Source organism: Bombina bombina, chromosome 5, assembly GCF_027579735.1.
Source record: "Bombina bombina isolate aBomBom1 chromosome 5, aBomBom1.pri, whole genome shotgun sequence".
Classification (NCBI taxonomy): domain Eukaryota; kingdom Metazoa; phylum Chordata; class Amphibia; order Anura; family Bombinatoridae; genus Bombina; species Bombina bombina.
Window position 1 is genome coordinate 574,220,223 of NC_069503.1, and position 27,367 is coordinate 574,247,589.

Below are 27,367 nucleotides of genomic sequence, written 5' to 3' on the forward strand. Positions count from 1 at the left end.
GCCCTTACCTCCTGTAATGTCAGCGATAATTTCTTTCAAACCGGGCCCAAATAAGGTCTGCCCTTTGAAAGGTATATTAAGTAATTTGGACTTAGAAGTTACATCAGCTGACCAGGATTTTAGCCACAGTGCTCTGCGCGCCTGAATGGCGAATCCGGAATTCTTAGCCGTAAGTTTAGTTAAATGTACTACGGCTTCCGAAATGAATGAATTAGCTAGCTTAAGGATTCTAAGCCTGTCCGTAATGTCGTCCAGAGTAGCTGAACTAAGGTTGTCTTCCAGAGACTCAATCCAGAATGCCGCTGCAGCCGTGACCGGCGCAATGCATGCAAGGGGTTGCAATATAAAACCTTGTTGAACAAACATTTTCTTAAGGTAACCCTCTAACTTTTTATCCATTGGATCTGAAAAGGCACAGCTATCCTCCACCGGGATAGTGGACGCTTAGCTAAAGTAGAAACTGCTCCCTCCACCTTAGGGACCGTTTGCCATAAGTCCCGTGTGGTGGTGTCTATTGGAAACATCTTTCTAAATATCGGAGGGGGTGAGAACGGCACACCGGGTCTATCCCACTCCTTAGTAATAATTTCAGTTAGTCTCTTAGGTATAGGAAAAACGTCAGTACAGCAAAATATTTATCCAACCTACACATTTTCTCTGGTATTGCAACTGTGTTACAATCATTCAGAGCCGCTAACACCTCCCCTAGTAATACACGGAGGTTGTCCAGCTTAAATTTAAAATTTGAAATATCTGAATCCAATCTGTTTGGATCAGAACCGTCCGCCGCAGAATGAAGCTCTCCGTCCTCATGTTCTGCAAGTTGTGACGCAGTATCTGACATGGCCCTAGCATTATCAGCGCACTCTGTTCTCACCCCAGAGTGATCACGCTTGCCTCTTAGCTCTGGTAATTTAGCCAAAACCTCAGTCATAACAGTAGCCATATCTTGTAATGTTATTTGTAATGGCCGCCCAGATGTACTGGGCGCCACAATATCGCGCACCTCCCGAGCGGGAGATGCAGGTACTGTCACGTGAGGCGAGTTAGTCGGCATAACTCTCCCCTCGTTGTTTGGTGAAATTTGTTCAATTTGTACAGATTGACTTTTATTTAAAGTAGCATCAATACAGTTAGTACATAAATTTCTATTGGGCTCCACTTTGGCGTTAGCACAAATAGTACAGGTCTCATCCTCTGAATCAGACATGTTTAACACACTAGCAAATAAACTTGCAACTTGGAAATATTATTCAAGTAAAATACAATGAAAAACGTACTGTGCCTAAGAAGCACAGAAAGATATATGAAATCAATAAACTGAAAAGGTTACAGCATCAAACTTTGTGAAAACAAAACACAATTTTAGCAAAGGCTTGTTCCCATTATCAAAGAATAACTAACCCTGATGGCATAAAAAAGTTAAAGAATAAACGTTTTTTTATCACAGTCAACTACAATCTCACAGCTCTGTTGTGAAGATTACTTCCCTCAAACAAGCTTTGAAGACCCCTGAGTTCTGTAAGATGAACCGGAACATGCAGGAAAAAACAATGAGCTTCTGACTGAAATTTTTGATGCGTAGCAAAAGCGCCAAAAAAAGGCCCCTCCCCCTCACACACAACAGTGAGAGAGATCAGTAAACTGTCAGAATTAGATCAAGCAACTGCCAAGTGGAAAAATAGTGCCCAAACATTTTATTCACCCAGTACCTCAGAAAATGAAAACGATTTTACATTCCAGCAAAAAACGTTTAACATAAATTAAGAGTTATTAAAAAGCCTGTTGCTTGCAAATAGGCTAAAGTCTTATATACACAGTGTAATTCCAGTGAAGTACCATTCCCCAGAATACGCAAATGTAAAATATACATACATGATATTATGTCGGTATGGCAGGATTTTCTCATCAATTCCATTGTCAGAAAATAAAAACTGCTACATACCTCTTTGCAGATTAAACTGCCCGCTGTCCCCTGATCTGAAGTTTACCTCTCCTCAGATGGCCGAGAAACAGCAATATGATCTTAACAACTCCGGCTAAAATCATAGTAAAAACTCTGGTAGATTCTTCTTCAAACTCCACCAGAGAAGGAATAACACACTCCGGTGCTATTAAAAAATAACAAACTTTTGATTGAAGAAATAAAACTAAATAAAATCACCATAGTCCTCTCACACATCCTATCTAGTCGTTGGGTGCAAGAGAATGACTGGGAGTGATGTAGAGGGGAGGAGCTATATGCAGCTCTGCTGGGTGAATCCTCTTGCACTTCCTGTTGGGGAGGAGTAATATCCCAGAAGTAATGATGACCCGTGGACTGATCACACTTAACAGAAGAAATAAGCTCACTAAAATGTTTTTTATTTAAGCAAGAAAGCATTTTTGAAAAAGGTTATAGTATTTCCTGGGACTATGTTAAAGTGCTCTGAAACTATGTCTGACACCAGGGTGGAGAGGGTGTCAGACAGTTTCAGAGCACTTTAACATAGTCCTAGGAGTTGGAGGTACTTAGTCTTGTTTATTAATTATGCATTAAAAACGCCTAAGCAGCGTAGCAGACATAGCAAATTCCACTGATTCTAACACCGGAGTGTGAAGTATCACAGGTACTGGCACACTCCGGTGTTAGAATCAGTGGAGATTGCTATGTCTGCTACGCTGCTTAGGCATTTTTAATGCATAATTAATAACAAGACTAAGTACCTCCAACTCCTGGCTGGGACTATGTTAAAGTGCTCTAAAACTATGTCTGACACCCTGTGAGGGAAGGAGGGACGTGACGTGAGGGAGCCTTGCGTGAGGAAAAAAAATCTGTTATGTCCCTAACCATGCAATATTTAAAACTGTATACTATCTGTATAATACAATATTTAACCAGTTTGTTGGTTGAATGTTAGATTTTGATACTAGCTACAGACCATAGTATGCACAAGCACTTCTAGAGTATCAAATAATTTTATTTTTAGTGTTAAGGATTTAATATGTAACACTATTTATGAACGGTTTTAGTTGTTTAAAAATGTTCAACATATAGTTATAGGCCTTACCTTCCAAGCAAATGCTTACACAGAATATCCTTTTTTGTTCAGGGATATAGTTCCTGAAAAATAAATAAGGATAGACCATGCCTACCTGTTGCTTCTCAGCAAATAAATATGGGGATTTACTATTATGCTCTTAAAGTTATGGTAAATTCTAGAGCTGCAAAAAAAAAAAAAAAACGCAAGGATTTACCAACACCTTTCACCTCATTGAAAAGAGCTGTACCGAGGGCCGCCAGAGGTGCTTAGATTAGCACTGAATACACGGCAAAATAATAAAAAAATTAAAATAAAAAAAAAAAAAAAAAGACAAAAACCCAACAATTTTCTTTTTCTAGATTCTGGATAGGGCATGTACTGTAAACAACTTTCCAATTAACATCTATTAACTAATTTAAAAATGGCCATGATAATATATTAAAGGGATAGTCTAGTCAAAATTAAACTTTCATAATTCTAATTTACTCCTATTATACATTTTTCTTGGTATCTATTTGAGAGTAAACTTAGGAGCTGGCCCGTTTTTCGGTTCAGCAACTGGGTAGCGTTTGCTGATTGGTGGCTATATTCAGCCACCTATCAGCAGGTGCTTCCCAGGTGTAGTGTACATAAAAATCTTATAGGAAAGGTCTAGTCAGAATTAAACTTTTATGATTCAGATAGAGCAGGCAATTTTTTAAGCTTCTAATTTACTCCTATTATACATTTTTCTTCGTTCTCTTGGCATCTATTTGAAAAAGCAGGAATGTAAGCATAGGACCCGGCCCATTTTTGGTTTAGCGCCTGGGTGGCGCTTGCTGATTGGCGACTATTTAGCCACCAATTAGCAGGTGCTACCCAGGTTCTGAACCAAAAATGGACCGGCTCCTAAGCTTTACATTCGTGCTTTTTCAAATAAAGATACCAAGAAAACTAACAAATTAATAGGCGTAAATTAGGTTGATTAAAATTGAATGCTCTATCTGAATCATTAAAGTTTAAATTCTGACTAGACTATTCCTATAAGACGGCTACACTATCTTCTTCATTGCCGGGAACTTTTGAAATAGTTTCTACGTGGACGCCTTCCTATTTCTTCTGATACTATTTGTTTGCTGTGGTGAAGTGATTTATACTATCGCTGCCTTTTGCTGTTTTTATTCTATTTTCTAGTAAGTTTATTACTAGTTTGTGCCATTTGCAATAAAATACCTCTACCTTGAATCGGACGTGCGCTGTCTCCTTCTCTATTCCTATAAGATGTTTATATACACTAACAGTTTCTAGTACACTGGATACAAGATTACTTGATCAATTTACAGAAGGTCTATAAATGTTATGCTACAGTTTTTGCAACAACAAAAAAAAAAATTCACAACAAATTAGCAATTTTATAAACAGAACATTAAAAAATACATACCTTTATACAATCTTTTATGAACTGAGCGGCCTTCACTCCAGTTTCAACGTTAAAACTTATGTCAACTTTTATTTCCGTTTCCAGGTCAGTGAGCTTAATTATTGGTACCTGGGGAAAAAAAAAAAAGTTTAAAATAGTTTTAACTGACAAAAAAAAAAATAAAGGGATATTATAATGCAAAAAGTATACTCTAATTAGCATGTAATTTAAGTGCTAGCAACCGGCAAGTCCAGGTGTTAAACCCCTTTGACTTAAAGTTCTCTGCTGTTCCCTAGAAGTACTTTGTGTGTTTAACCCCTATGTGAGGGTTAAACATATTTGAAGTGTTGATAGCGTTATTACATTCTCTAATTAAATCAGAAATTATTGCACTAGTATTATGTATCCTTTTTATATATCCGATATCTTCATCTATTTCATTCAGAATGTTAGCCATTTATCCATAGAGTTGTGCAAATATTATCCAACTGCTCTGGTATAGTGGAGAAACATTCTCATTCAGATTTATTTTTTACTAAAATTATACCCCTAACTTACATTTCTGTAAAGAAATGTCACCTTCATTAGATTGCAGAAGCCAGAATACCCTTTTTTGAGCTGACTAAAACACAGAAAGGAACCAAAAACAAGACCAGAGTACTATAGTTACCAAATATGTCCCCAGGTAGTTGTTTAACAAAGAGCATTATTGCTTGCAAAGAATCAACACAGAGCATTTTCCTTTTGCAATTGTGAGTGCCTTAAACAGTTAAATTTAAGCACGCAAGAAATGCATTTGTCAGCATAACCAATACTATTGTAGTAATTACTCATGTGGTGTTCATGGAAATTTCCACAGTACTGTTGATGGATAAAGAGTAGTCTATTTCTGCTATTACCCAGAAAAGCAAATTCCAGATGTCAGTGGCAAAATAAGCAAGATAGGACTTAAAGGGACACTCAATCAAATTTAAACTTTCATTATTCAGATAGAGCATACCATTTTAAACAACTTTCAAATTTACTTCCATTAATTAAATGTGCAGTTTTTTTTTATATTTATTTAAACTTTTTAATTTACCAGCTCCTACTGAGCATGTGCAAGAATACGTGTGTATGCATTTGTGAATGGTTGATGGCTGTCACATGGTACGTGTATGCATTTGTGATTGGCTGATGGCTGTCACATGGTACAGGGGGAGTGGAAAAAGACATAACTTTTAAAATAGTCAGAAAAAAAATCTACTACTAATTTGAAGTTCAGACTAAGTGCTATTGCATGGTCTTATCTTGCATTTGTTGATTATGCAAATCTACTGTGTTTGACTGGTCCTTTAAGGATTGTATTTTTATCCTTTTTATCCTCCCCCCACATTTTGACAGCCTGTAGCATTTTTCTACCCTTACCGTTGCTTTATCCAGCACTTTAACTGAACATGGCTCTGCCACATTTCGTTTGCGTAGTGCCTGTTCCAACAACTGCAAAGGAGGCTGCTCCCATTTTCCAAAAACTACCAGATCTATATCACTGCAAGACATTTCATAGCATTAGCAAAGAGATAAAAAAACAAATACAGGAAATTAATTTCACGTCCACAATTCATTCTATGAATAAAAAAAAAACATAATTTATGCTTACCTGATAAATTTATTTCTCTTGTAGTGTAGTCAGTCCACAGGTCATCCATTACTTATTGAATATATCTCTTCCTAACAGGAAGCTGCAAGAGGATCACCCAGCAGAGCTGCTACATAGCTCCTCCCCTCACATGTCATATTCAGTCATTCGACCAAAGCAGACGAGAAAGGAGAAACCATAGGGTGCAGTGGTGACTGGAGTTTAATTAAAATTTAGGCCTGCCTTAAAGACAGGGCGGGCCGTGGACTGACTACACTACAAGAGAAATAAATTTATCAGGTAAGCATAAATTATGTTTTCTCTTGTTAAGTGTAGTCAGTCCACGGGTCATCCATTACTTATGGAATACCAATACCAAAGCTAAAGTACACGGATGAAGGGAGGGACAAGGCAGGAACATTAAACAGAAGGAACCACTGCCTGAAGTACCTTTCTCCCAAAAATAGCCTCTGAAGAAGCAAAAGTGTCAAATTTGTAAAATTTTGAAAAGGTGTGAAACGAAGACCAAATCGCAGCCTTGCAAATCTGTTCAACAGAGGCCTCATTTTTAAAGGCCCAGGTGGAAGCCACAGCTCTAGTAGAATGAGCTGTAATCCTTTCAGGAGGCTGCTGTCCAGCAGTCTCATAGGCTAAACGTATTATGCTACGAAGCCAAAAAGAGAGAGAGGTAGCCAAAGCCTTTTGACCTCTTCTCTGTCCAGAGTAAACGACAAACAGGGAAGAAGTTTGACGAAAATCTTTAGTTGCCTGCAAATAGAACTTCAGGGCACGGACTACGTCCAAATTATGCAAAAGTCGTTCCTTCTTTGAAGAAGGGTTAGGACACAGTGATGGAACAACAATCTCTTGATTGATATTCCTGTTAGTAACTACCTTAGGTAAGAACCCAGGTTTAGTAAGCAGAACTACCTTGTCTGAATGAAAAATCAGATAAGAATCACAATGTAAGGCAGATAACTCAGAGACTCTTCGAGCCGAGGAAATAGCCATCAAAAACAAAACCTTCCAGGATAACAGCTTGATATCAATGGAATGAAGGGGTTCAAATGGAACGCCTTGAAGAACATTAAGAACTAAGTTTAAGCTCCACGGCGGAGCAACAGTCTTAATCCTAGTTAAAGCCTGACAAAAAGCCTGAACGTCTGGAACTTCAGCCAGACGTTTGTGTAGAAGAATAGACAGAGCAGAAATCTGTCCCTTTAACGAACTAGCAGATAAGCCCTTTTCTAAACCCTCTTGTAGAAAGGACAATATCCTAGGAATCCTAACCTTACTCCATGAGTAACTCTTGGATTCGCACCAATATAAATATTTACGCCATATCTTATGGTAAATTTTTCTGGTAACAGGCTTCCTAGCCTGTATTAAGGTATCAATAACCGACTCCGAGAAGCCACGCTTTGATAGAATCAAGCGTTCAATCTCCATGCAATCAGCCTCAGAGAAATTAGATTTGGATGTTTGAAAGGACCCTGAATTAGAAGGTCCTGTCTCAGAGGTAGAGACCACGGTGGACAGGACGACATGTCCACTAGGTCTGCATACCAGGTCCTGCGTGGCCACGCAGGCGCTATCAGAATCACCGAAGCTCTCTCATGTTTGATCTTGGCAATCAAACGAGGAAGCATCGGGAATGGTGGAAACACATAAGCCATGTTGAAGACCCAAGGGGCTGTCAGAGCATCTATCAGCACCGCTCCCGGGTCCCTGGACCTGGATCCGTAACAAGGAAGCTTGGCGTTCTGGCGAGACGCCATGAGATCCAGATCTGGTTTGCCCCAACGAAGAATCAGTTGAGCAAAGACCTCCGGATGAAGTTCCCACTCCCCCGGATGAAAAGTCTGGCGACTTAGAAAATACGCCTCCCAGTTCTCTACGCCTGGGATGTAAATCGCTGACAGGTGGCAAGAGTGAGACTCTGCCCAGCGAATTATCTTTGAGACTTCCAACATCGCTAGGGAACTTCTGGTTCCCCCTTGATGGTTGATGTAAGCCACAGTCGTGATGTTGTCCGACTGAAATCTGATGAACCTCAGAGTTGCTAACTGAGGCCAAGCTAGGAGAGCATTGAATATTGCTCTTAATTCCAGAATATTTATTGGGAGGAGTTTCTCCTCCTGAGTCCATAATCCCTGAGCTTTCAGGGAGTTCCAGACTGCGCCCCAGCCTAGAAGGCTGGCGTCTGTTACAATCGTCCAATCTGGCCTGCGAAAGGTCATCCCCTTGGACAGATGTGGCCGAGAGAGCCACCATAGAAGAGAATCTCTGGTCTCTTGATCCAGACTTAGTAGGGGGGACAAATCTGAGTAATCCCCGTTCCACTGACTTAGCATGCACAATTGCAGCGGTCTGAGATGCAGGCGCGCAAATGGTACTATGTCCATTGCCGCTATCATTAAGCCGATTACTTCCATGCACTGAGCTACTGACGGGTGTGGAATGGAATGAAGGACACGGCAAGCATTTAGAAGTTTTGATAACCTGGCCTCTGTCAGGTAAATTTTCATCTCTACAGAGTCTATAAGAGTCCCTAGAAAGGGAACTCTTGTAAGTGGTAATAGAGAACCCTTTTCCACGTTCACCTTCCACCCATGCGATCTCAGAAATGCCAGAACTATCTCTGTATGAGACTTGGCAGTTTGAAAACTTGACGCTTGTATCAGAATGTCGTCTAGGTACGGAGTCACCGCTATGCCTCGCGGTCTTAGTACCGCCAGAAGTGAGCCCAGAACTTTTGTAAAGATTCTTGGAGCCGTAGCTAATCCGAAGGGAAGAGCTACAAACTGGTAATGCCTGTCTAGGAAAGCAAATCTTAGGTACCGATAATGATCCTTGTGAATCGGTATGTGAAGGTAGGCATCCTTTAAATCCACTGTGGTCATGTACTGACCCTCTTGGATCATGGGAAGGATGGTTCGAATAGTTTCCATTTTGAATGATGGAACTCTTAGAAATTTGTTTAGGATTTTTAAGTCCAAGATTGGTCTGAAGGTTCCCTCTTTCTTGGGAACCACAAATAGATTTGAATAGAATCCCTGCCCGTGTTCCGTCCGCGGAACTGGGTGGATCACCCCCATTAGTAAAAGGTCTTGTACACAGCGTAGAAACGCCTCTTTCTTTATTTGGTTTGCTGATAACCTTGAAAGATGAAATCTCCCTCGTGGAGAAGTTTTGAAGTCCAGGAGATATCCCTGAGATATGATCTCCAATGCCCAGGGATCCTGGACATCTCTTGCCCAAGCCTGGGCGAAGAGAGAAAGTCTGCCCCCACTAGATCCGTTTCCGGATAGGGGGCCCTCTCTTCATGCTGTCTTGGGGGCAGCAGCAGGTTTCTTGGCCTGCTTGCCCTTGTTCCAGGACTGGTTAACTTTCCAGCCCTGCCTGTAACGAGCAACAGCTCCTTCCTTTTTTGGAGCGGAGGAAGTTGATGCTGCTCCAGCCTTGAAGTTACGAAAGGCACGAAAATTAGACTGTTTGGCCTTTGATTTGGCCCTGTCCTGAGGTAGAGCATGGCCCTTACCTCCCGTAATGTCAGCTATAATTTCCTTCAAGCTGGGCCCGAATAAGGTCTGCCCTTTGAAAGGAATATTAAGCAATTTAGATTTAGAAGTCACATCAGCTGACCAGGATTTAAGCCATAGCGCTCTGCGCGCTTGGATGGCGAATCCGGAGTTCTTAGCCGTAAGTTTGGTTAAATGTACGACGGCATCAGAAACAAATGCGTTAGCTAGCTTAAGTGCTTTAAGCTTGTTCATAATTTCATCCAATGGAGCTGTGCGAATGGCCTCTTCCAGAGACTCAAACCAGAATGCCGCCGCAGCAGTGACAGGCGCAATGCATGCAAGGGGCTGTAAGATAAAACCTTGTTGAACAAACATTTTCTTAAGGTAACCCTCTAATTTCCTATCCATTGGATCTGAAAAGGCACAACTATCCTCCACCGCGATAGTGGTACGCTTAGCTAAAGTAGAAACTGCTCCCTCCACCTTAGGGACCGTCTGCCAGAAGTCCCGTGTGGTGGCGTCTATTGGAAACATTTTTCTAAATATGGGAGGAGGGGAAAAGGGCACACCAGGTCTATCCCACTCCTTGCTAATAATCTCTGTAAGCCTTTTAGGTATAGGAAACACGTCAGTACACACCGGTACCGCATAGTATCTATCCAACCTACATAATTTTTCTGGAATTGCAACCGTGTTACAATCATTCAGAGTCGCTAATACCTCCCCTAGCAATATGCGGAGGTTCTCAAGCTTAAATTTAAAATTAGAAATCTCTGAATCCAGTCTCCCTGGATCAGATCCGTCACCCACAGAATGAAGCTCTCAGTCTTCACGTTCTGCAAACTGTGACGCAGTATCTGACATGGCTCTCACCTCATCCGCGCGCTCTGTCCTTAACCCAGAGCTATCGCGCTTGCCTCTTAATTCTGGCAATTTAGATAATACTTCTGTCATAACAGTAGCCATGTCTTACAAAGTGATTTGTAAGGGCCTCCCTGATGTACTTGGCGCCACAAAATCACGCACCTCCTGAGCGGGAGGCGAAGGTACTGACACGTGAGGAGAGTTAGTCGGCATAACTTCCCCCTCGTTGTCTGGTGATAATTTCTTTACATGTAAAGATTGACTTTTATTTAAAGTATATAAATTTCTATTGGGCTCCACATTGGCCTTTAAACATAGTGAACAAAGAGATTCATCTGTGTCAGACATGTTTAAACAGACTAGCAATGAGACTAGCAAGCTTGGAAATACTTTTCTAAATAAATTTACAAGCAATATAAAAAACGCTACTGTGCCTTTAAGAAGCACAAAAAGCTGTCACAGTTGAAATAACAATGAACCAAAATAGTTATAGCAACCAATTTTTCACAGTAAATGTATTAAGTTAGCAAAGGATTGAACCCACCAGCAAATGGATGATTAACCCCTTAATACCCAAAAACGGATTAACAATTTAATAATTAACGTTTTTCTCACAGTAAAAACACACTGTCACAGGTCTGCTGTGACTGATTACCTCCCTCAAAATGAATTTTGAAGACCCCTGAGCTCTCTAGAGACGATCTGGATCATGGAGGATGAAGTAGACAGATTGTGACTGAATTTTTACTGCGCAAAAAAGCGCTAAAATAGGCCCCTCCCACTCATATTACAACAGTGGGGAAGCTCAGAAAACTGTTTCTATGCAGAAAACAAAGATGGCCATGTGGTAAAAATCATGCCCCAATAAGTTTTATCACCAAGTACCTCACAAAAAACGATTAACATGCCAGTAAACGTTTTAAACATACATTTGAAAAGTTATGAATTGTTATTAATAAGCCTGCTACCAGTCGCTTTTACTGCAGTTAAGGCTCATACATTATTTCAGTATTAACAGTATTTTCAGAGTCAATTCCATTCCTTAGAAAAATACATTCAGTGTACACACACTCATCAGCCTAATACCAGTCGCTATCACTGCATTTAAGGCTGAACTTACTTTACATTGGTATCAGCAGTATTTTCTCAGTCAATTCCATTCCTCAGAAAAATAATTACTGCACATACCTCATTTGCAGGGGGGCCCTGCATGCTATTCCCCTTCTCTGAAGTTACCTCACTCCTCAGATGAGAACAGCCAGTGGATCTTAGTTACGTCTGCTAAGATCATAGAAAACGCAGGCAGATTCTTCTTCTAATGCTGCCTGAGAATAAACAGCACACTCCGGTGCCATTTAAAATAACAAACTTTTGATTGTAGAAATAAACTAAGTTAAAAAACACCACAGACCTCTCACAGCGACCTATCTAGTTAGGCTGCAAGAGAATGACTGAATATGACATGTGAGGGGAGGAGCTATGTAGCAGCTCTGCTGGGTGATCCTCTTGCAGCTTCCTGTTAGGAAGAGATATATTCAATAAGTAATGGATGACCCGTGGACTGACTACACTTAACAAGAGAAAAACTGATCTTCCAAACTAGGTGAGATTAAAGAAATTTGAGTAAAAAATAATTAACTGGTTAAACGCAACGTATGCCACCATAAATTCTAATTTCAGCTTTAATATTCTGGATTTGATTACACATACATTACCTGAAGCCATTTTTGTACCAAAATAATTATTCAAAATGCAGATGACATTTAAACAAGGGCAGTTAAATATAGAACCACAAAACTTTACATTAAAGGGACACTAAACCCAAATGTTTTATTTAATGATTCAGACAGAGCATGCAATTTTAAGCAACTTTCTAATTTACTACTATTACTACCACCATCAATTTTTCTTCACTCTCTTGCTATCTTTATTTAAAAAGAAGGGATTTAAAGCTTAGAAGCCAGCCCATTTTAGGTTCAGCACCCTGGATAGTGCTTGCTTATTAATGGCTAAATTAAGCAAACCAATAAGCAAGCATAACCCAGGTTTTAAACCAAAAAGGGATATTATACACTAGATTTTTCTTTGCATAAATGTTTGGTAGATTATCCATTTATATACCCTATACAGGTTTTTTTTTAAAATAAATGTACTGTTTTGCTTTAAATAACATTGCCCTGATTTTCAGACTCCTAACCAAGCACCAAAGTTTTAAAGTATACCGATTTATACCTACTATAGCTTGCTCCTGTTTGTGTAGAGTGTCTTTTCATATGCAGAGGAAGGGGGGGGGGGGCTTTTTTGCTATACACCCACTTTTAGTGGGTTTTACAGCTAACCTTTTCAACAGAGCTAAACTTGGAGCTTCTAAGTAAGTTTTTAAACGGTTTTATAATGGATTTTTTATAAGACGATAGTGTAGCCGTCTTATAGTAGTGTCTATTACATGTAGTTATATGAAAATTGCAGTATACTGTCCCTTTAAGCTTTACATTCCTGCTTTTTAAATAAAGATAGTAAGAGAATGAAGAATTAAATTGAGTAAATTAGAAAGTTGCTTAAAATTACATGATCTATCTGAATCATTAAATAAATTTTTTGAGTTTAGGGTCCCTTTAAAAAAGCAGCATCAGTTAAAACAGGACTTGAGATGCACAGGGTGTCCATTTGCAATTGGGAATGTGATATGAAGTCTAGTAATGAGTGTGCAAATACCCTATTAACATGTTAAACCCAGCAACCTGATTACTTGTACCCAGATTGCTTTACCTCAGTTTTCTATAGCTAGAACCACCCAGCAGCAAAACAAAGCAGGATGTGATATGTAAAGTGTAGCCTGAAAGGACCAGTACACTGAAAAGAAAAAAAAAATGACATGCTCTCTTTTTTTACTGCATGCAATTTTATTAATATTGACAGGCAAATGGGTTAAAAAAAATAAAAATAAAGTACTGTTCTGGAGACACAGAGAACTGCTGGTCCTGAGCAGAAACTGCAGCTGATTCAATCAGTAGTGCAAATAGCGCTGCTGATTGACTCAGTAGCCAGAAGTTAAAAATAGTTTTGCAGGGTTGATAGTGAAAAATAACATGCGAACATGTAATTTTGTTTACTATAATAGCCCTTGAAGCTGATGAGGCAGCAGCATAATGAAAACAAAAAATAGAAAGCAACAATGTATTCAGCATCATTGTTCAGTATGACCTAAATAGTCAAGTCATAGCTCCAAAATCTTGAACAAATTTGCTTAGTATGTATATTTGCGTAATATTTTCAACTCACCTTGTTGGAAGATAAAGACCAGTGCTAAAGCTCCCAAAAATCTGAACCTAAAGGTGGGGGGAGAAATATGATCACTTTAAAATGTTATATACACATTCAAATCAAGTCACATTGCACAAAATACTGAAATTTGGGTTTTATTTTTTTTTCAGTTTAAATTAGTTATTGACTATTTAATTATCACTTTGGACAATCTTAAAATGTATGCAGAAAAGATATCTTTGATACTACTTACATCAGATTACAAAGGAGTAATTATACAGAAGTGCCGCTTGGGACATGTGGAGCACTGCAGGACCCCAGCAGACACTGCAGCTGATCCAATCAGCAGTGCTAGTTGAACCTCTGAGTCCTTTGCTGGGCTTAAACACATAGTAGCGCAGGGCTGATGGTGTTAAAATTACATGCTCTAACAAATTTGAGCATGTAATTTATTTACTATTATAGCCCTTAAAAGAGCTCAAAATGGCTGTCCATAAGTTGTTTTGTTTTTGCTGCAGCTACCCCATAAGGGGATTTCTGTGGTTAAACACAGTACTATGTTGAGTTTCAACATGAAGAGTAAAAGCAGTTTTTTTTTTTAATGAAATACCATTATAGAAGAAACCCCTTACATCAGCTGAGGGCCAAAGATCTTTTATAACCGTTTCTATTTTCTTCACCACTTCTCTCCTCATTGCTGCTTCTTCAGGTCTTGGAGACATGAATTCATAGAAATCTATTATTTCTTCATGAAGACTACAAAAGAAGAAGATACACAAGTCATTTAGAAAGACTACAGGAAAAATCTAACTTGTTGAACATAAATTGGATAAAAGTTTTTTTTAATATAAAATCAGTGCTTTTATCATGCCCCAGTATAAAAAGCAAATGTCTTCAAACTTATATCTAACCAATTTACAGCAATATAAGAGTGGTAGTTAACACTTCTAAGTGCAATTCAAACAACTATTTAAATCCTTTAAAGATTGTTATAGGAGTACAACCTTTGTCATGAAGGGCCAAGAAGAAGGCTTTAATGTAAAAAATAAATACATTATCTCTTATCAAATATGTTTCATTCCTATGATATTCTGTGTTAAAGAGATACCTAGTGTTACAAACTGCTATTTGTGACTGGCCCTTTAAATGGAAGGTTGCCCTGCTTCCCTGGATTTTGGAGAAGCCTATTTGCCAGCCTCCTTCCTCATGACTATGGCCCCTGGAAGATTGTGCCCCTGAGAGTATATTGACTTTTGTGGGGTGTGTGTGGCCCTTTGGGAAACGTCTGGGGACATATTGTGACTCTGGTGAACAATGCCCCCTTTAAGACTATGTCCCCAGACCTGTGAAATGACTTGTCCCTGGCTTTCTCCCACTTGGTTCAGTTTCATTGTGTGCCATTAAGAGTTAAATTTTGTTCAGCTTCAAGAAACCTATTCTACATACAAGTCTGCTGGGATTAGCTCTAATTAGGTTTAGTGATCAACTTTCCCATTGTCTAATCAGACTAGTATTGATAAGGTGGACTGCATTGTTTTATTGTGTGTAATGTTATCTGCTGAAGTAATGTTGTGGCCTGTCAAAGGGAGTGTCTCTCTATCTAATATCAAATGTGTGATGGGGGATTTTATGCCTCCCCTGAGAGTGTCCTGTTTGCATGTAACCTCAATAAAAAGGAGGCTGTGTGCTCCAGCACATCAGACCTATTTTTCTGTCCCTCTAACTTGCAGCTTTGACTCATGTTTGTAGGGGACAGCTTATAATCACTACAGGGATTGCTATGTTTTTCATACTCCCTTAGCTACAGGGATTGCTACAGAAGCAAGAGGTTCGCCTACTGGAGCCTGGTCGTAGGTCCAGGGCGCAGAGCAGACGGCGAGATACCAGCCCAGCAGCGGTGGTTCATATAGTCTGCATTACTGATGGTGGCTACGCAGCAGTTATAGTGTCCACGGTGCTGCTGCTCCTTTGGTGAGCGCTAGGAGCATCCTTTTCTACGGTCCAACTTCCAGCCAGCCTGGAGGCAACCGTAACACCTAGATAGGCATCTGGAGCACTACATGATAGGAAATAGTGCTGCCATCTAGTGCTCTTGCAAAATTGCTGCCATATAGTGCTCCAGAAATGGGTCAGCTCTAAGCGCACGTCCTTGCTTTTCAATAAAAGATACCAAGAGAACGAAAAAATTTGATAATAGGATTAAATTAGAAAGTTGTTTAAAATGGTAAATTTGCCTCCATAACTTTACATATTCTGAAAACTCTTGTCATTACTAGCATATTGATCTGTTTATTTCAAAACTCAATTAAACTTCTAAAAATCAGCGTTTTTTTCAGGCTCCGTTACCCGATTTTCTGAGTGTAGTAGTTGATTGGCATCACTTTCAGCCAATAGGAGCCTCACCATGCGCCCCATGGATTTTACTCACAGCACGCTCCCGTGCTTGTAACTCTGCCTGGAAGTGCAACTCAATACGCTATTTGCGCAACTAAATACCTGTACCCGTTAGCAGCCTCACTGTTTTAGTTGCACAAATAGCGTATTAAGTTGCGCATGCGCAGTTGCACTTCCAGGCAAAGTTACAAGCACGGGAGTGTGCTGTGAGTAAAATCCATGGGGCGCATGGCGAGGCTCCTATTGGCTGAAAGTGATGCCAATCAAATTCTACACTCAGAAAATCTCCGACAGGGGCTGTATTGAATCAGGTAACGGAGCCTGAAAAAAAAAAAAAAGCTGATTTTTAGAAATTTAATTGAGTTTTGAAATAAACATTTCAATATGCTAGTTATGACAAGAGCTTTCAGAATATGTAAAGTTATGGAGGCAAATTTACCATCACTTTAATATTGCATGTTCTAACGGGTCGAGACCCATTACTGGGTCACACCACCATGTGTACTGGGTCGCGACTAGTGTGTTCTGAAAGAGTGTTATTATGTTTAACAACACTTCTAAATTTGACTACAATCAGGAATAAAGCATGCACATATTTTAGTCTCTGCCAAAAATTGCAGCCATCATGTTTGTTTATTTCTTACAAAATTTCAAGACCAAGTTTAAAAATTTGGCCCCAAAAAGGTATGTGGTGGTATGGCACTGGGTCTTGGGGGGAAAAAGTTTGAACAACCCTGTTCCATCTAATTCATGAAAGACAAATTTTGTGTTTTTTGTGTCCCTTTAAATATGAAGCTTAATTGATTATTAAAGTTTCAATGCCCAAATTATTAAAAAGTGACAGTAAATGTAGCTTGCAGAGTTAATAGTATCAACTTTTTGACCTGACAGGCACACAATTTTTTTAAATTCACCTAAAAAGGGACAGAAAGTCTTGGTCAGATTGGACATTCATACGCAAATCTCCACACAAAATCTCATCCAGATACTCACCACTCACCAATATCATGAACAACCCGGAATTTCCTCCGGGAATCCAACAAATTCAATCCCTCTTAACAGATTCCTCACACACCTTACCTATACATTTGCTGATAGAAAATGGAAATTTTAAAGACAAAAATCAACTTGACTCTCTACAGCACCCTTTTCTATCTTCCTGGTTGAAGATCCTCCAAATACGACATTACATATTCTCACATAAATCTAAAAACTACCTACTAAGACCTCTCACTAACTTTGAACTAATATGCACAGCTACAGGCCCCATAAAAGGAGTCCTATCCAAAATTTATAAGATCACCTTATCTAACACATTCCCACATCTCCCTACGTATACTGCCAAATGGGACAAAGAAATTGGAGTAACAACAACTCCAAAGACATGGAAAAAAAGATTTGAAAGGTTATCACACTCAGCTCATTCTGCACACGCAATAGAAACCAATATTAAAATCATGTCAAGGTGGTATCTAACACCTGCTAGGATAAGATATGTTTAAGAGATCCTCAGGCCTATGCTGAAGAGGTTGTTCTCAGGCTGGCCACCTATCACACATCTGGTGGGAGTGTGAGCTCATAAAACCATTCTGGCTTGAATTTTTTAAGAACACAATTTTAGGAACAAACATCTATCCCAGTTTAGAAATAGCAATGCTTAATCATACACCGGGCATCACATGCAACATTAGAAAGCAGTTGTTCCAAATCATGCTTAATGCAGCTAACCAGCTGATTCCGAGGTGGTGGAAGACTAAACGAACTCCCACCCTACTAGAATGGTAGGCTTTGGTAGACAAAAATGTATTAATGGAAAGATTTTATTACCTCAAACAGGGACAGATTTCCCGACACCAAGATATGAAGTTTCTATGGGAATCCTGGAGCTGTGCAACTAGGCAAATGGCTGACACATAGGATTTTACACCTCACAGGTACTCTCTATCCTGGCTATTCAGAATAGACCATGCAGCCCTTACCACAAAAATTAGCCATATTTCACAAAGTACTAGACACAAGCGCTTTCTCTTTCTTCTCTCTTTTTCTCTTCTTTCTATTCTTTATCTTATTGTTGATATTTTATAAGTTTTACATGGCATAAACCCCTTTTTCTGGTTACTGTGTTTATAAACCACAAAAGTGGTTCATACAGCAACCCAGCTGGACTTTTCACTTGGAAAAAAAGACTGCACCCCGGATCCACACCAATTTTTGAATGGAGGCTCTCACAAGCCGACTATATAACGGCCTACACTCTACAGATAGCCTCAAACATCTAGCACCTACGAAACGTAAACTACAGTCAGTAGGTCCGAGGGAAGTATATACATTAGAAGGTTAGCAAACTGGGTCTGTTAATAACAAGTCATATTAATGTCTGTAACCAACACTATTTCCTATTTGCTGTAATTCTTTCTTATTTGAAAATAAAAAAAGTTGAACAAAAAAAAAAAAAAAAAAAAAAAAGGGACAGAAAGTCAAATTTTAACTCATGATATGGATAGAGCATGTAATTTTAAATGACATTCCAATTTACTTCAATTATCAAATTTTGTTATACTTTGCTGAAGAGCATACTTAGGTACGCTCAGGAGCAGCAATTTACTAGGCAGAGCTAGAGACAGCACATATACCACTGGTCATTAACTCACTCAATGTGTTCAGCTAGCTACCCATACTGCATTGCTGCACTTTTGTCAAAGGATGCAATGAGAATGAAGCTAAATTTGATAACAGAAGTACATTTTTGTTTTTTGTTGCATATGGGCAGGACACAATTTGTATTGTTATCTTTGTAAACATTTTTGCATAAATTAGATGGTACTTTATAAATGAAAAGAAATGTACCCAGAAGCTCAGGCAGCTGTAGAAAATAGAGAGCACTGCATAGAATTACCAAGTATTTATACATAAAATGCTATACTAATTCCACACACCTATTAAAGGGATAGTAAACCCAAACATTTTCTCTCATGATTCAGATAAATACAATTTTAAACAACTTTCCAATTTACTCTATTATCTAATTTGCTTCATTTTTCAGATATCCTTTGTTGACGAAATAGCAATGTACATAGGTGAGCCAATCACACGAGGTATCTATGTGCAGCCACCAATCAGCAGCTACTGTGCCTATCCAGCTTTTCAGCAAAGGATATCAAGAGAATGAAGCATATTAGATAATAGAAGTAAATTAGAAAGTTGTTTAAAATCGCATGCTCTGTCTAAATCATGAAAGGAAAAATATGGGTTTAATGTCCCTTTAAAAAGATAGATAATCCCTTTATTTACCATTCCCCAGTTCAGCATAACCAACACTTATAGAAATATACTTTTTACCTCTGTAAATACCTTGTATCTAAGCTTCTGCTGACTGCCTCCTTATCTCAGATGTTTTGACAGACTTCCAATTTAGGCAATTAGTGCTGACTCTTAAATAACTTCACTGCATGAGCAGTGTTATCTATATTAAACAAACTAACGCCCTCTAGCTGTGAAAAACTGTCAAATGCAGAGACATCCTTCAAAGTCTTAGAAATTAGCATATGATCCTACCTAGGTTTAGCTTTCAACTAAGAACAAAACAAATTTGATGCTAAAAGTAAAATAGAAATTTGTTTAAAATAGCATGCCCTATCTGAATCATGAAAGTTTAATTTGGACTTTACTATCCCTTTCACCCCTTAAAGGGATAGTAAACTCAAATAATTATTTTAGTTATTTTAAAACATTATTAAATATCAATATTATTTGTAATTATGACTTATTAAAGGTTTCTTAACGTTTACAAGTATTTTAGTCTAAAAATTCTTATTGCTGCCAAACCCACAGTTTTCCTCATTATGTGGGCCCTATAATGATTGTCTACCCAGGTAGAACCATCATGGCAGCCTGCATGCGCAGTTGTAGTCCACCGTCTCACGCTTGCGTAATGTGGATTTGCTCTGTATTGAGGCGCATCAGAAATCAAGCAGCAAACAGAGGGAACGTGGTTGTGATGTCACTGTCAGGGGGAGTGGCACACACCAGACTGCATCGTTGCCGATAGGGCAGACGGAGGATCAGCAGCAAAAGCTATTGATACTAGCTAACTATTACAAACACCCTTAGGCTAACAAGCAACAAATAAATGTGATTTGGATTGTGGTGCTTCAACTGTGAATGTGCTCATTCGGATTAACAAAGATGGATGTCAGGAAGGTTAATAATATGTGCGCATGCGTTTGACAATTTCCGTTATTAAGCATGCGATTTTGGGCACAAGAAAGCATAATGAATATTATAATTAGAATACTCCTACTCCATCATGATTGGATGAAGCAAGGTGCAGACTTTCTGCAATAATCAGCCTCTTTTATGGGCGGTCTTTGCCACTGGTTAATGGGGAATTTAATATAAGAAATTAATTTATTTTGAAACTTCATTTTTTATTAAGTGAATTTATAGTACTTTATATTTCTTTTCATAGTGCATAGATTTTTTGGTATCGGTTTTTCAAAAATTTATAACCCTTTAACGACCAAGGACGTACAGGATACATCCTACAAAAAAATGTCAGTTAACGACCAATGACGTACCCTGTACGTCCTTAGGGGTTTCAAGCGGTGGAAGCAATCCAGATTGCTTCCAGACGCTTTGAAGGTATTGCCGTGATACCTCGATATTGAGGCATCACTGCAAAACTTTTTTTTTTTTTTTTACACACCGATACAGAGAGCACTCTGAGTGCACCCACAATTTGCACAAATTAAGTGGTGGGAGAGGGAGGGGGGGCAGCTACACTACAGGGAAAAAAAAAAAAAAAAGCACAAATTTATTGCAAAGTGGGTACTGGCTGCCAGTACCCAAAATAGTGGCAAATAGTTAGTAGGGGGAGGGTTAGAGAGCTGTTTGGGTGGCTCAGGAAGGTTGGGTGGTAAGGGGGGGGGGAATACTACACTGCCGAAAATATATAATTAAAAAAAAAAATTATATACTGGCAGACTTTCTGCCAGTACTAAAGATGGCGGTGACAATAGTGAGGTGGTGGAAGGAAGAAAGCTGTTTGAGAGTAGTCAGGGAGGGATCGAGGTGTGGGATGTGTAAGGTGTGAGGCTGATCTCTACACCAAGGATAAAATTAACCCCTTCACTGCTGGGCAGAATACAAGTGTGGTGCCCAGTGGCATTTAGCGGCCTTCTAATTACCAAAAAGCAATGCCAAAGCCATATATGTCTGCTATTTCTGAACAAAGGCGACCACAGAGAAGCATTTACAACCATTTGTGCCAAAATTGCACAAGCCGTGCAATTTTTTTTTTTTTATTTGATTGCATTTGGCTGTGAAATGGTGGCATGAAATATACCAAAATGGGCCTAGATCAATGCTTTGGGTTGTCTACTAAAAAAGTGCTGTGGTCCCTTAAAGTGAAAGTAAATCTTAGCGTTTTACAAACGTTAGAATTTACTATTGAAACAGATAAAAGGGACTTTCATTCATGAAGTATAAGATACTTCATGTAGAAAGCTCTTATTTGATTCAATCGATCAATGTTTTTACCTTGAACAGCAGTGCATGGCTAAAAAAATTTTGGCTAAGAGGTGACGTTTTTACCTCTTAGCCAATAGCCGTGTGGTAAATCCGGCTCCCATAGGCGCCAAGCCAGATTTACCTCACGGCTATTGGCTAAGAGTTGAAAACGTCACCTCTTAGCCAAAAATTTTTTTAGCCATGGGCTGCTGTAGCAGCTAAGAACGGCTATCGATTGAATCAAATAAAAGGAGCTTTCTACGTGAAGTATCTTATACTTCATGAATGAAAGTGCCCTTTATTTGTTGCAATAGTAAATCCTAGCGTTTGTAAAACGCTAGGATTTACTTTCACTTTAAGGGGTTAAAGAGTCTTTATAAATGTAAAAATTACATGTTCTAATTTGTTATAGCATGCAATTTTAAAGGAGTCGTTTATTCAAAATTAAACATTCATAATTAAGAAAGAGCAGGCAACTTTCTAATTTACTCCTATTATTTTTTTCTTTGTATCTTTATTTTAAAAAGCAAGAATGTAAGCATAGGAGCCAGCCCATTTTTGGTTCAGAACATGGGTAGCACTTTGGTGTCTACCACCAATCAGCAAGAGCTACCCAGGTGCTGAAAAAAATGGGCCGGCTCCTAAGCTTACATTCAAGTTAAGATACCAAGAGACAGAAGGAAAATAGGAGTAAATTAGAAAGTTGCTTTAAATGGCATGCTCTGAATCATGAAAGTTTAATTTTGGCTAAACTATTCCTTTAACACCATCAACCCTACTGACCCAATCAGCAGAAACAGGTGTGCTGCAAAGTTGTATGACTGTTGCAAAATGTGTCAGTGGTAATTACTGCTCAGGACCAGCAGTTTTATAACTATGTATTTGAGGGGCTCAAAACCAAGAGTGAAACACAGAATTTGCTACTGTAAAAATGACATGCTCTAACAAAATGTAATGTAATGTTTTGAGTATGACTAATACATTAACTTCAGTGCATAGCCTTAAAGCTTACTATTGTTTATAAACTGCAGAGTGAATTACAGTGAGTATCTTGCAAATTGGTTTGTAGCAACTACAATCAAAGTTACACAATTTTATTTACCCACTTTACTAAAATTACATTAAGTTAAAAAGGGACAGTAAAGTCATAGACATTAATGATTTAGACAGAACATACATTTTTTTAACAACTTTCCAATTTACTTCTATTTAATTTGCTTCCTTCTCTTGTTATCCTTTGCTGAAAGGTGTATCTAGGAAAGCTCAGGAGCAGCAAAGAAGCTAGGTTCTAGCTGCTGATTGGTGGCTGCACACATGATTGTCATTGGCTCACACATGTATTCAGTTAGAAACCAGTAGTACATTGCAGCTCCTTCAACAAACGATACCAAGAGATTGAAACAAATTTGATAATAGAAGTAAACAGGAAAGTTGTTTAAAATTGTATGTTCTACCTAAATCGTGAAAGAAACATTTTGGGTTCAATGTCCCTTTAACAGTGTTATCTCTGCCTGGTATATTAGCATGAGTAAAATGACAGTCAAAATTAAACTCATGTTCAGGCATAGCATGCAATTTTAAAAACACTTTTCAATTCACTTCTCTTGCTTCGAACTGTATATTGAAAAGCACATCTAAATACTCAAGAGCAGCAATGCACTTCTGGGAGCTAGCTACTGATTGGTTGATACAAGTATGGCTCATCAGATGTGTTTAGTTAGCTTTCAATAGTTTGTTGCTACTCTGGAATGTAAAAATGTGTTTAAACTGATTGTAGAGTTATGCACTTTAAGACATTAGATATAAAATAAATCTTAAAAACAGGTGCACTTTCATTCATTACATTTTCTTAAATACCATTCTTTAGTAAAATAATTACCGTTTAGTTACAGCACATCACACCGTTCCTCCGCCCGCATCTCATACTGTATTTAGTTAATAGATGAAGAATGCGGCTTCTTCCAATCGTTGTGTGCCCCACCAGCTGGGTGTCAAAGGGGGTACACAAGGATTGGATGAAGCCACATTTGTCATCGATCAACTAAATACAGTATGAGATGCGGACGGAGGAACGGTGGGATGTTTGCCGTAACTAAACTAATTATTTTACTAAGGAACCATCTAAGAAATTTCATGAATGAAAGTGCACCTGTTAAAAATTAATTTTTGATATCTTAAATTGCATAACTTTACAATCACTTTGACTCAGTATTTAAAGGGACAGGCTAGTCAAAATTAAACTTTCATGATTCAGATATAGCATGCAATTTTCAACAACGTCCCAATTGACTTGTATCATTAAATTTGCTGTTTCGTTGGGATTCCTTGAAGGTTAAACCTAGGTAGGCATTTTGACAGTTTTTCAGTTAGACTGTAATAGCTCATGTGTGCCATATAGATAACATTGTGCTCACTCAGTTATTTATGAGTCAGCACTGAATGACTAAACTGCAAGCCTGTCAAAAGAACTGAAATAAGGGGCAGTCTTTAGAATCTTAGATACAAGGTAATCTGAGGTAAAAAGTCTATTAACATAGCAGTTTTTGTTATGCATAACTGGGGAATGGGTAATAAATGGATTATCTTTTTAAACAATAAAAATCTGGATTAGACTATCAATTTAAGTATAGAACTGTTGGTTGCATATAACATAATAGAACATTTTCATTATACATTTTATGCCACTATAATTTGGAACCGAACAACTGCTTATACATGGTTATATTCATAAATAAGCACAAGGACTACCAAAATCCCTTACCCCTTTATGCCTGGGTTGTATTTTCTATTTTTCCACGGAGTGCCTGTTGCATGTTGTAGAGGAAGTCTATCATCAGTCCAAGGCCCATTCCCTTTATGTATGCCTTCAGCCATTAAATAGTTTATACCATAGGTGCTAGCCTTATTTTCTCTTTTCCTTCGGCCTGGGTGGTACTGATGTAAATCATAGCTAGCCATATGATGGAGGCGTTGATGGTGTAGCTCACTAGGATGTGGCCTATTAACACGACAACTTGTCCTATTACTAGTGCTACATTTATTTGAATGCAGATTATTCAAATTATTGAGCCTATTTTCCTCATTGTAGAGAAAGTTTGATTGCAGAGTCCCTGTATCAGTATTTGAAGTGTTACTTTGCAGAGGACACACATCTCCAATGCCAGGAGAAGAGCACCTTTGGTTTTCTGAACCAAATTCAGAAGACGAAGAACAAGATGATGAGACGGAAGGGTTTTTCTTAAGTCTCAGAGTACGAGCTCCACTTGTGTTGTCAAAGGATTGTGAGGAGGAAGGAGGAAGCGCACATCCGGCAACCACAGGAACAGCATCTTGTTCCTGGTCAGACGCAGATGATGAAGAACAAGGGGTACTAGGTCGAGAAGCAGTACTAGTTTGACCAAGGTTATGTTTGTTTAAAGCTAAGGTGTTCAAGCACAGGTAAGGTGGGTAATGAGGGGGATTTAACATGTTTGTATTTCCACAATTTGCATGTACTCCAGAATGATTGAGTCTTGGCTGCTTCTCTCGCAGCCCCTGTGAGGTCTCCCAAATCTGCATCCAAAGGGCATTAGCAGGGCCTTTCTGCTCCGGCTGAATCCACGCTACACGGGGATCCATGCAAGAAGCTAGGAAGACTGTCAGAAATTAGTTTTGTTGGTTTTAATATTAAGCTGCTTAGTAGTACAAAGGTTGCACAACAAATATTAGAGTTAACAAAGAAATCCTTAAAGATACTTTGAGACACTGTATGAATGTACAGTACAAGTGGGAAAGATCTGCAAGTTAGCAACTAATATAAGTGCAAACAGAATTTAAAGGGCATAACAGTTTACTGTATAGTTGAATGTACTGCCTTAAATAACATATGCATTAGAGACTGGCAGCTGCTAATAAATTCACACAGTGTACAGATGTTGCTGGAGTGGGAGGAGGCCGGCAAAGTCCCTCAGGTCTGTTGTCTGTAAAAGGGAAGCACAGGATACTCCAAGTTAAAATGCAGATATCTGGATTATAAAGGTGACCGGGTGACAGCTCAACTCTCGTTTCTCATGGTTTTTCTCTATAATTAGGAGGCCGAGATTAAACTGGTCAGGAGGAGGAGGTTGTGACAGCCAGGGCTGGGCTCCATCTGCAGGGAAAAGGGGAGTGTTTTACACAGCAGCAGACACACATGTAACAAGCCGGTTATATAATATTAACATAGTGAATGAACGTATTTTATTTAACGCATATGCTGACAAGTAGAAGCAGAGGACAACTCAAGTGTGACTCGCCATTACAATGCATAACACCACAAAACATGTCTAAGAATAGGTAAAACATATGGGCATTTACTGTAGATGACAGGGACGTGGCATAGATGTATACACTGAGGGGAAGACGACAAACGTCGCATTAGCCAGAAGTAGTTTTATTCAGAAAATAAGGGTCAGTTTCCCCAACTTCTAAAACCCATAATAGTTGAAGTGGTTATGCATTTATACGCTACATAAGAGCGAACACCTGTGTTTATTAATATTGTTCTATTATTTTGCGTTATAGCTAGTGCAAGCATGCATAAAATACAAATAACGTTATTAATTTAAACAAACCTGCAAGAGATAATGAATATAGTAGTCGCAAAGATGAAGGCTGCACCAGAAACTTATCCTTCTCAACACACGTGCGCGGCGAGAATAAGCCTTAAAACAAGCAGGGCTCGCTCACACACAGTAGCCCTTCATGAACTACGGTTTTAGTCACTTGGTGCGGGACTGTCCTGTGGCAGACACACGGACTGAGTAACTCGCGCGACAGCTCTCTATCAGCTTACAGGCATCACACACAGGGCGCACGGCTAAAGCTCATGTAAGAGGAGGAGAAACGTTAGTATAAAAAAAAAAACGGCCGTAGAATTGGTCCATCGCGCACGCGCAGCACCATTTAAACTCTCACAGCCTACTCGCTGTCTAGGCAACGAGTAATGGGGCGTAGCTTAATGCAATCTGGCCCACTCCCACCAAACCTCTTCAGTTCCTTCCTTCTCTCTCTCTCTGGCCTTGTCAGGCTTCTTTATGGGGATTGGTATCAAATCTTGTTTCACTTTCCTGCTCTATATTTGTACTTATTTACTTGACACATTTGTGTTATTTACCGTTTCGCTTTTGAGCCCTTTAAAGACCATAATAAATTAGGCAAACATAAAACAGGGAGTTTATTGGTATTTTTCAACGATTTCGCATACTTGATAGTCCGAGACCTGTATAACATGTAATACTGTATTCTGTACTATTACAGGGCAAGCTTCCGAGAGCGGATGAAGAAAACTTTTTTCTTTTAAATGTTAGTTTTCACAGTTAAAAAATATCATTAAAATCACTACGCATCACTCTAGTAGCACAGTAAAAAGGGAGTGTTTTTTTTCGTTTTTTTTTTGTAAATGAATGCATTGCATAATTTGCAGGAACTAAGCTCTGATAATTACATTACATAAAGAGAGTTTTTGTGTGTGTGTTTGTGTGAAAATGAACATTTGGCCTTCGCTCCTTGGGGAAAATATGAACTGACAATACTTTTTGTTGAAAAATATTTTCACTTGCACCCGTAGTTCTAAATAAAAGCCAGGACCGAGGACAATTTTAAGAGCATAAGTATACGGATATAAATTTGACAAATTATTTATGCTAGGCTATCACTGACTGATATATTTAAAAAAAAAAATGTGATTTCACATTAAATTACCTCAGACTATTGTGGTTATGTGCTATTTTTAAACAAGGGAATCAGTTACCTA

At 38.8% G+C, this 27,367-nt stretch overlaps 1 protein-coding gene and 1 long non-coding RNA gene across 2 annotated transcripts in view; one reads left to right on the forward strand and one right to left on the reverse strand.

The window, feature by feature from the left end:
• Window positions 1-26,345, reverse strand: part of TENT4A (terminal nucleotidyltransferase 4A) — a 190,900-nt gene extending 164,555 nt beyond the window's left edge. The window contains exons 1-6 of the mRNA XM_053714520.1: window positions 26,187-26,345; window positions 24,356-25,723; window positions 14,325-14,448; window positions 13,711-13,757; window positions 5,830-5,950; window positions 4,444-4,551 (exon numbers count right to left, since the gene is read on the reverse strand). Of these exons, the coding sequence (XP_053570495.1) occupies window positions 4,444-4,551; window positions 5,830-5,950; window positions 13,711-13,757; window positions 14,325-14,448; window positions 24,356-25,212 (1,257 nt within the window). The 5' untranslated portion in view covers window positions 25,213-25,723; window positions 26,187-26,345. The remainder of the gene's footprint in view (window positions 1-4,443; window positions 4,552-5,829; window positions 5,951-13,710; window positions 13,758-14,324; window positions 14,449-24,355; window positions 25,724-26,186) is intronic.
• LOC128660595 (uncharacterized) overlaps window positions 24,950-27,367 on the forward strand; it is a 44,108-nt gene continuing 41,690 nt past the window's right edge. Inside the window, exon 1 of the long non-coding RNA XR_008402558.1 lies at window positions 24,950-25,032. This is a non-coding gene — a long non-coding RNA (uncharacterized LOC128660595). The remainder of the gene's footprint in view (window positions 25,033-27,367) is intronic.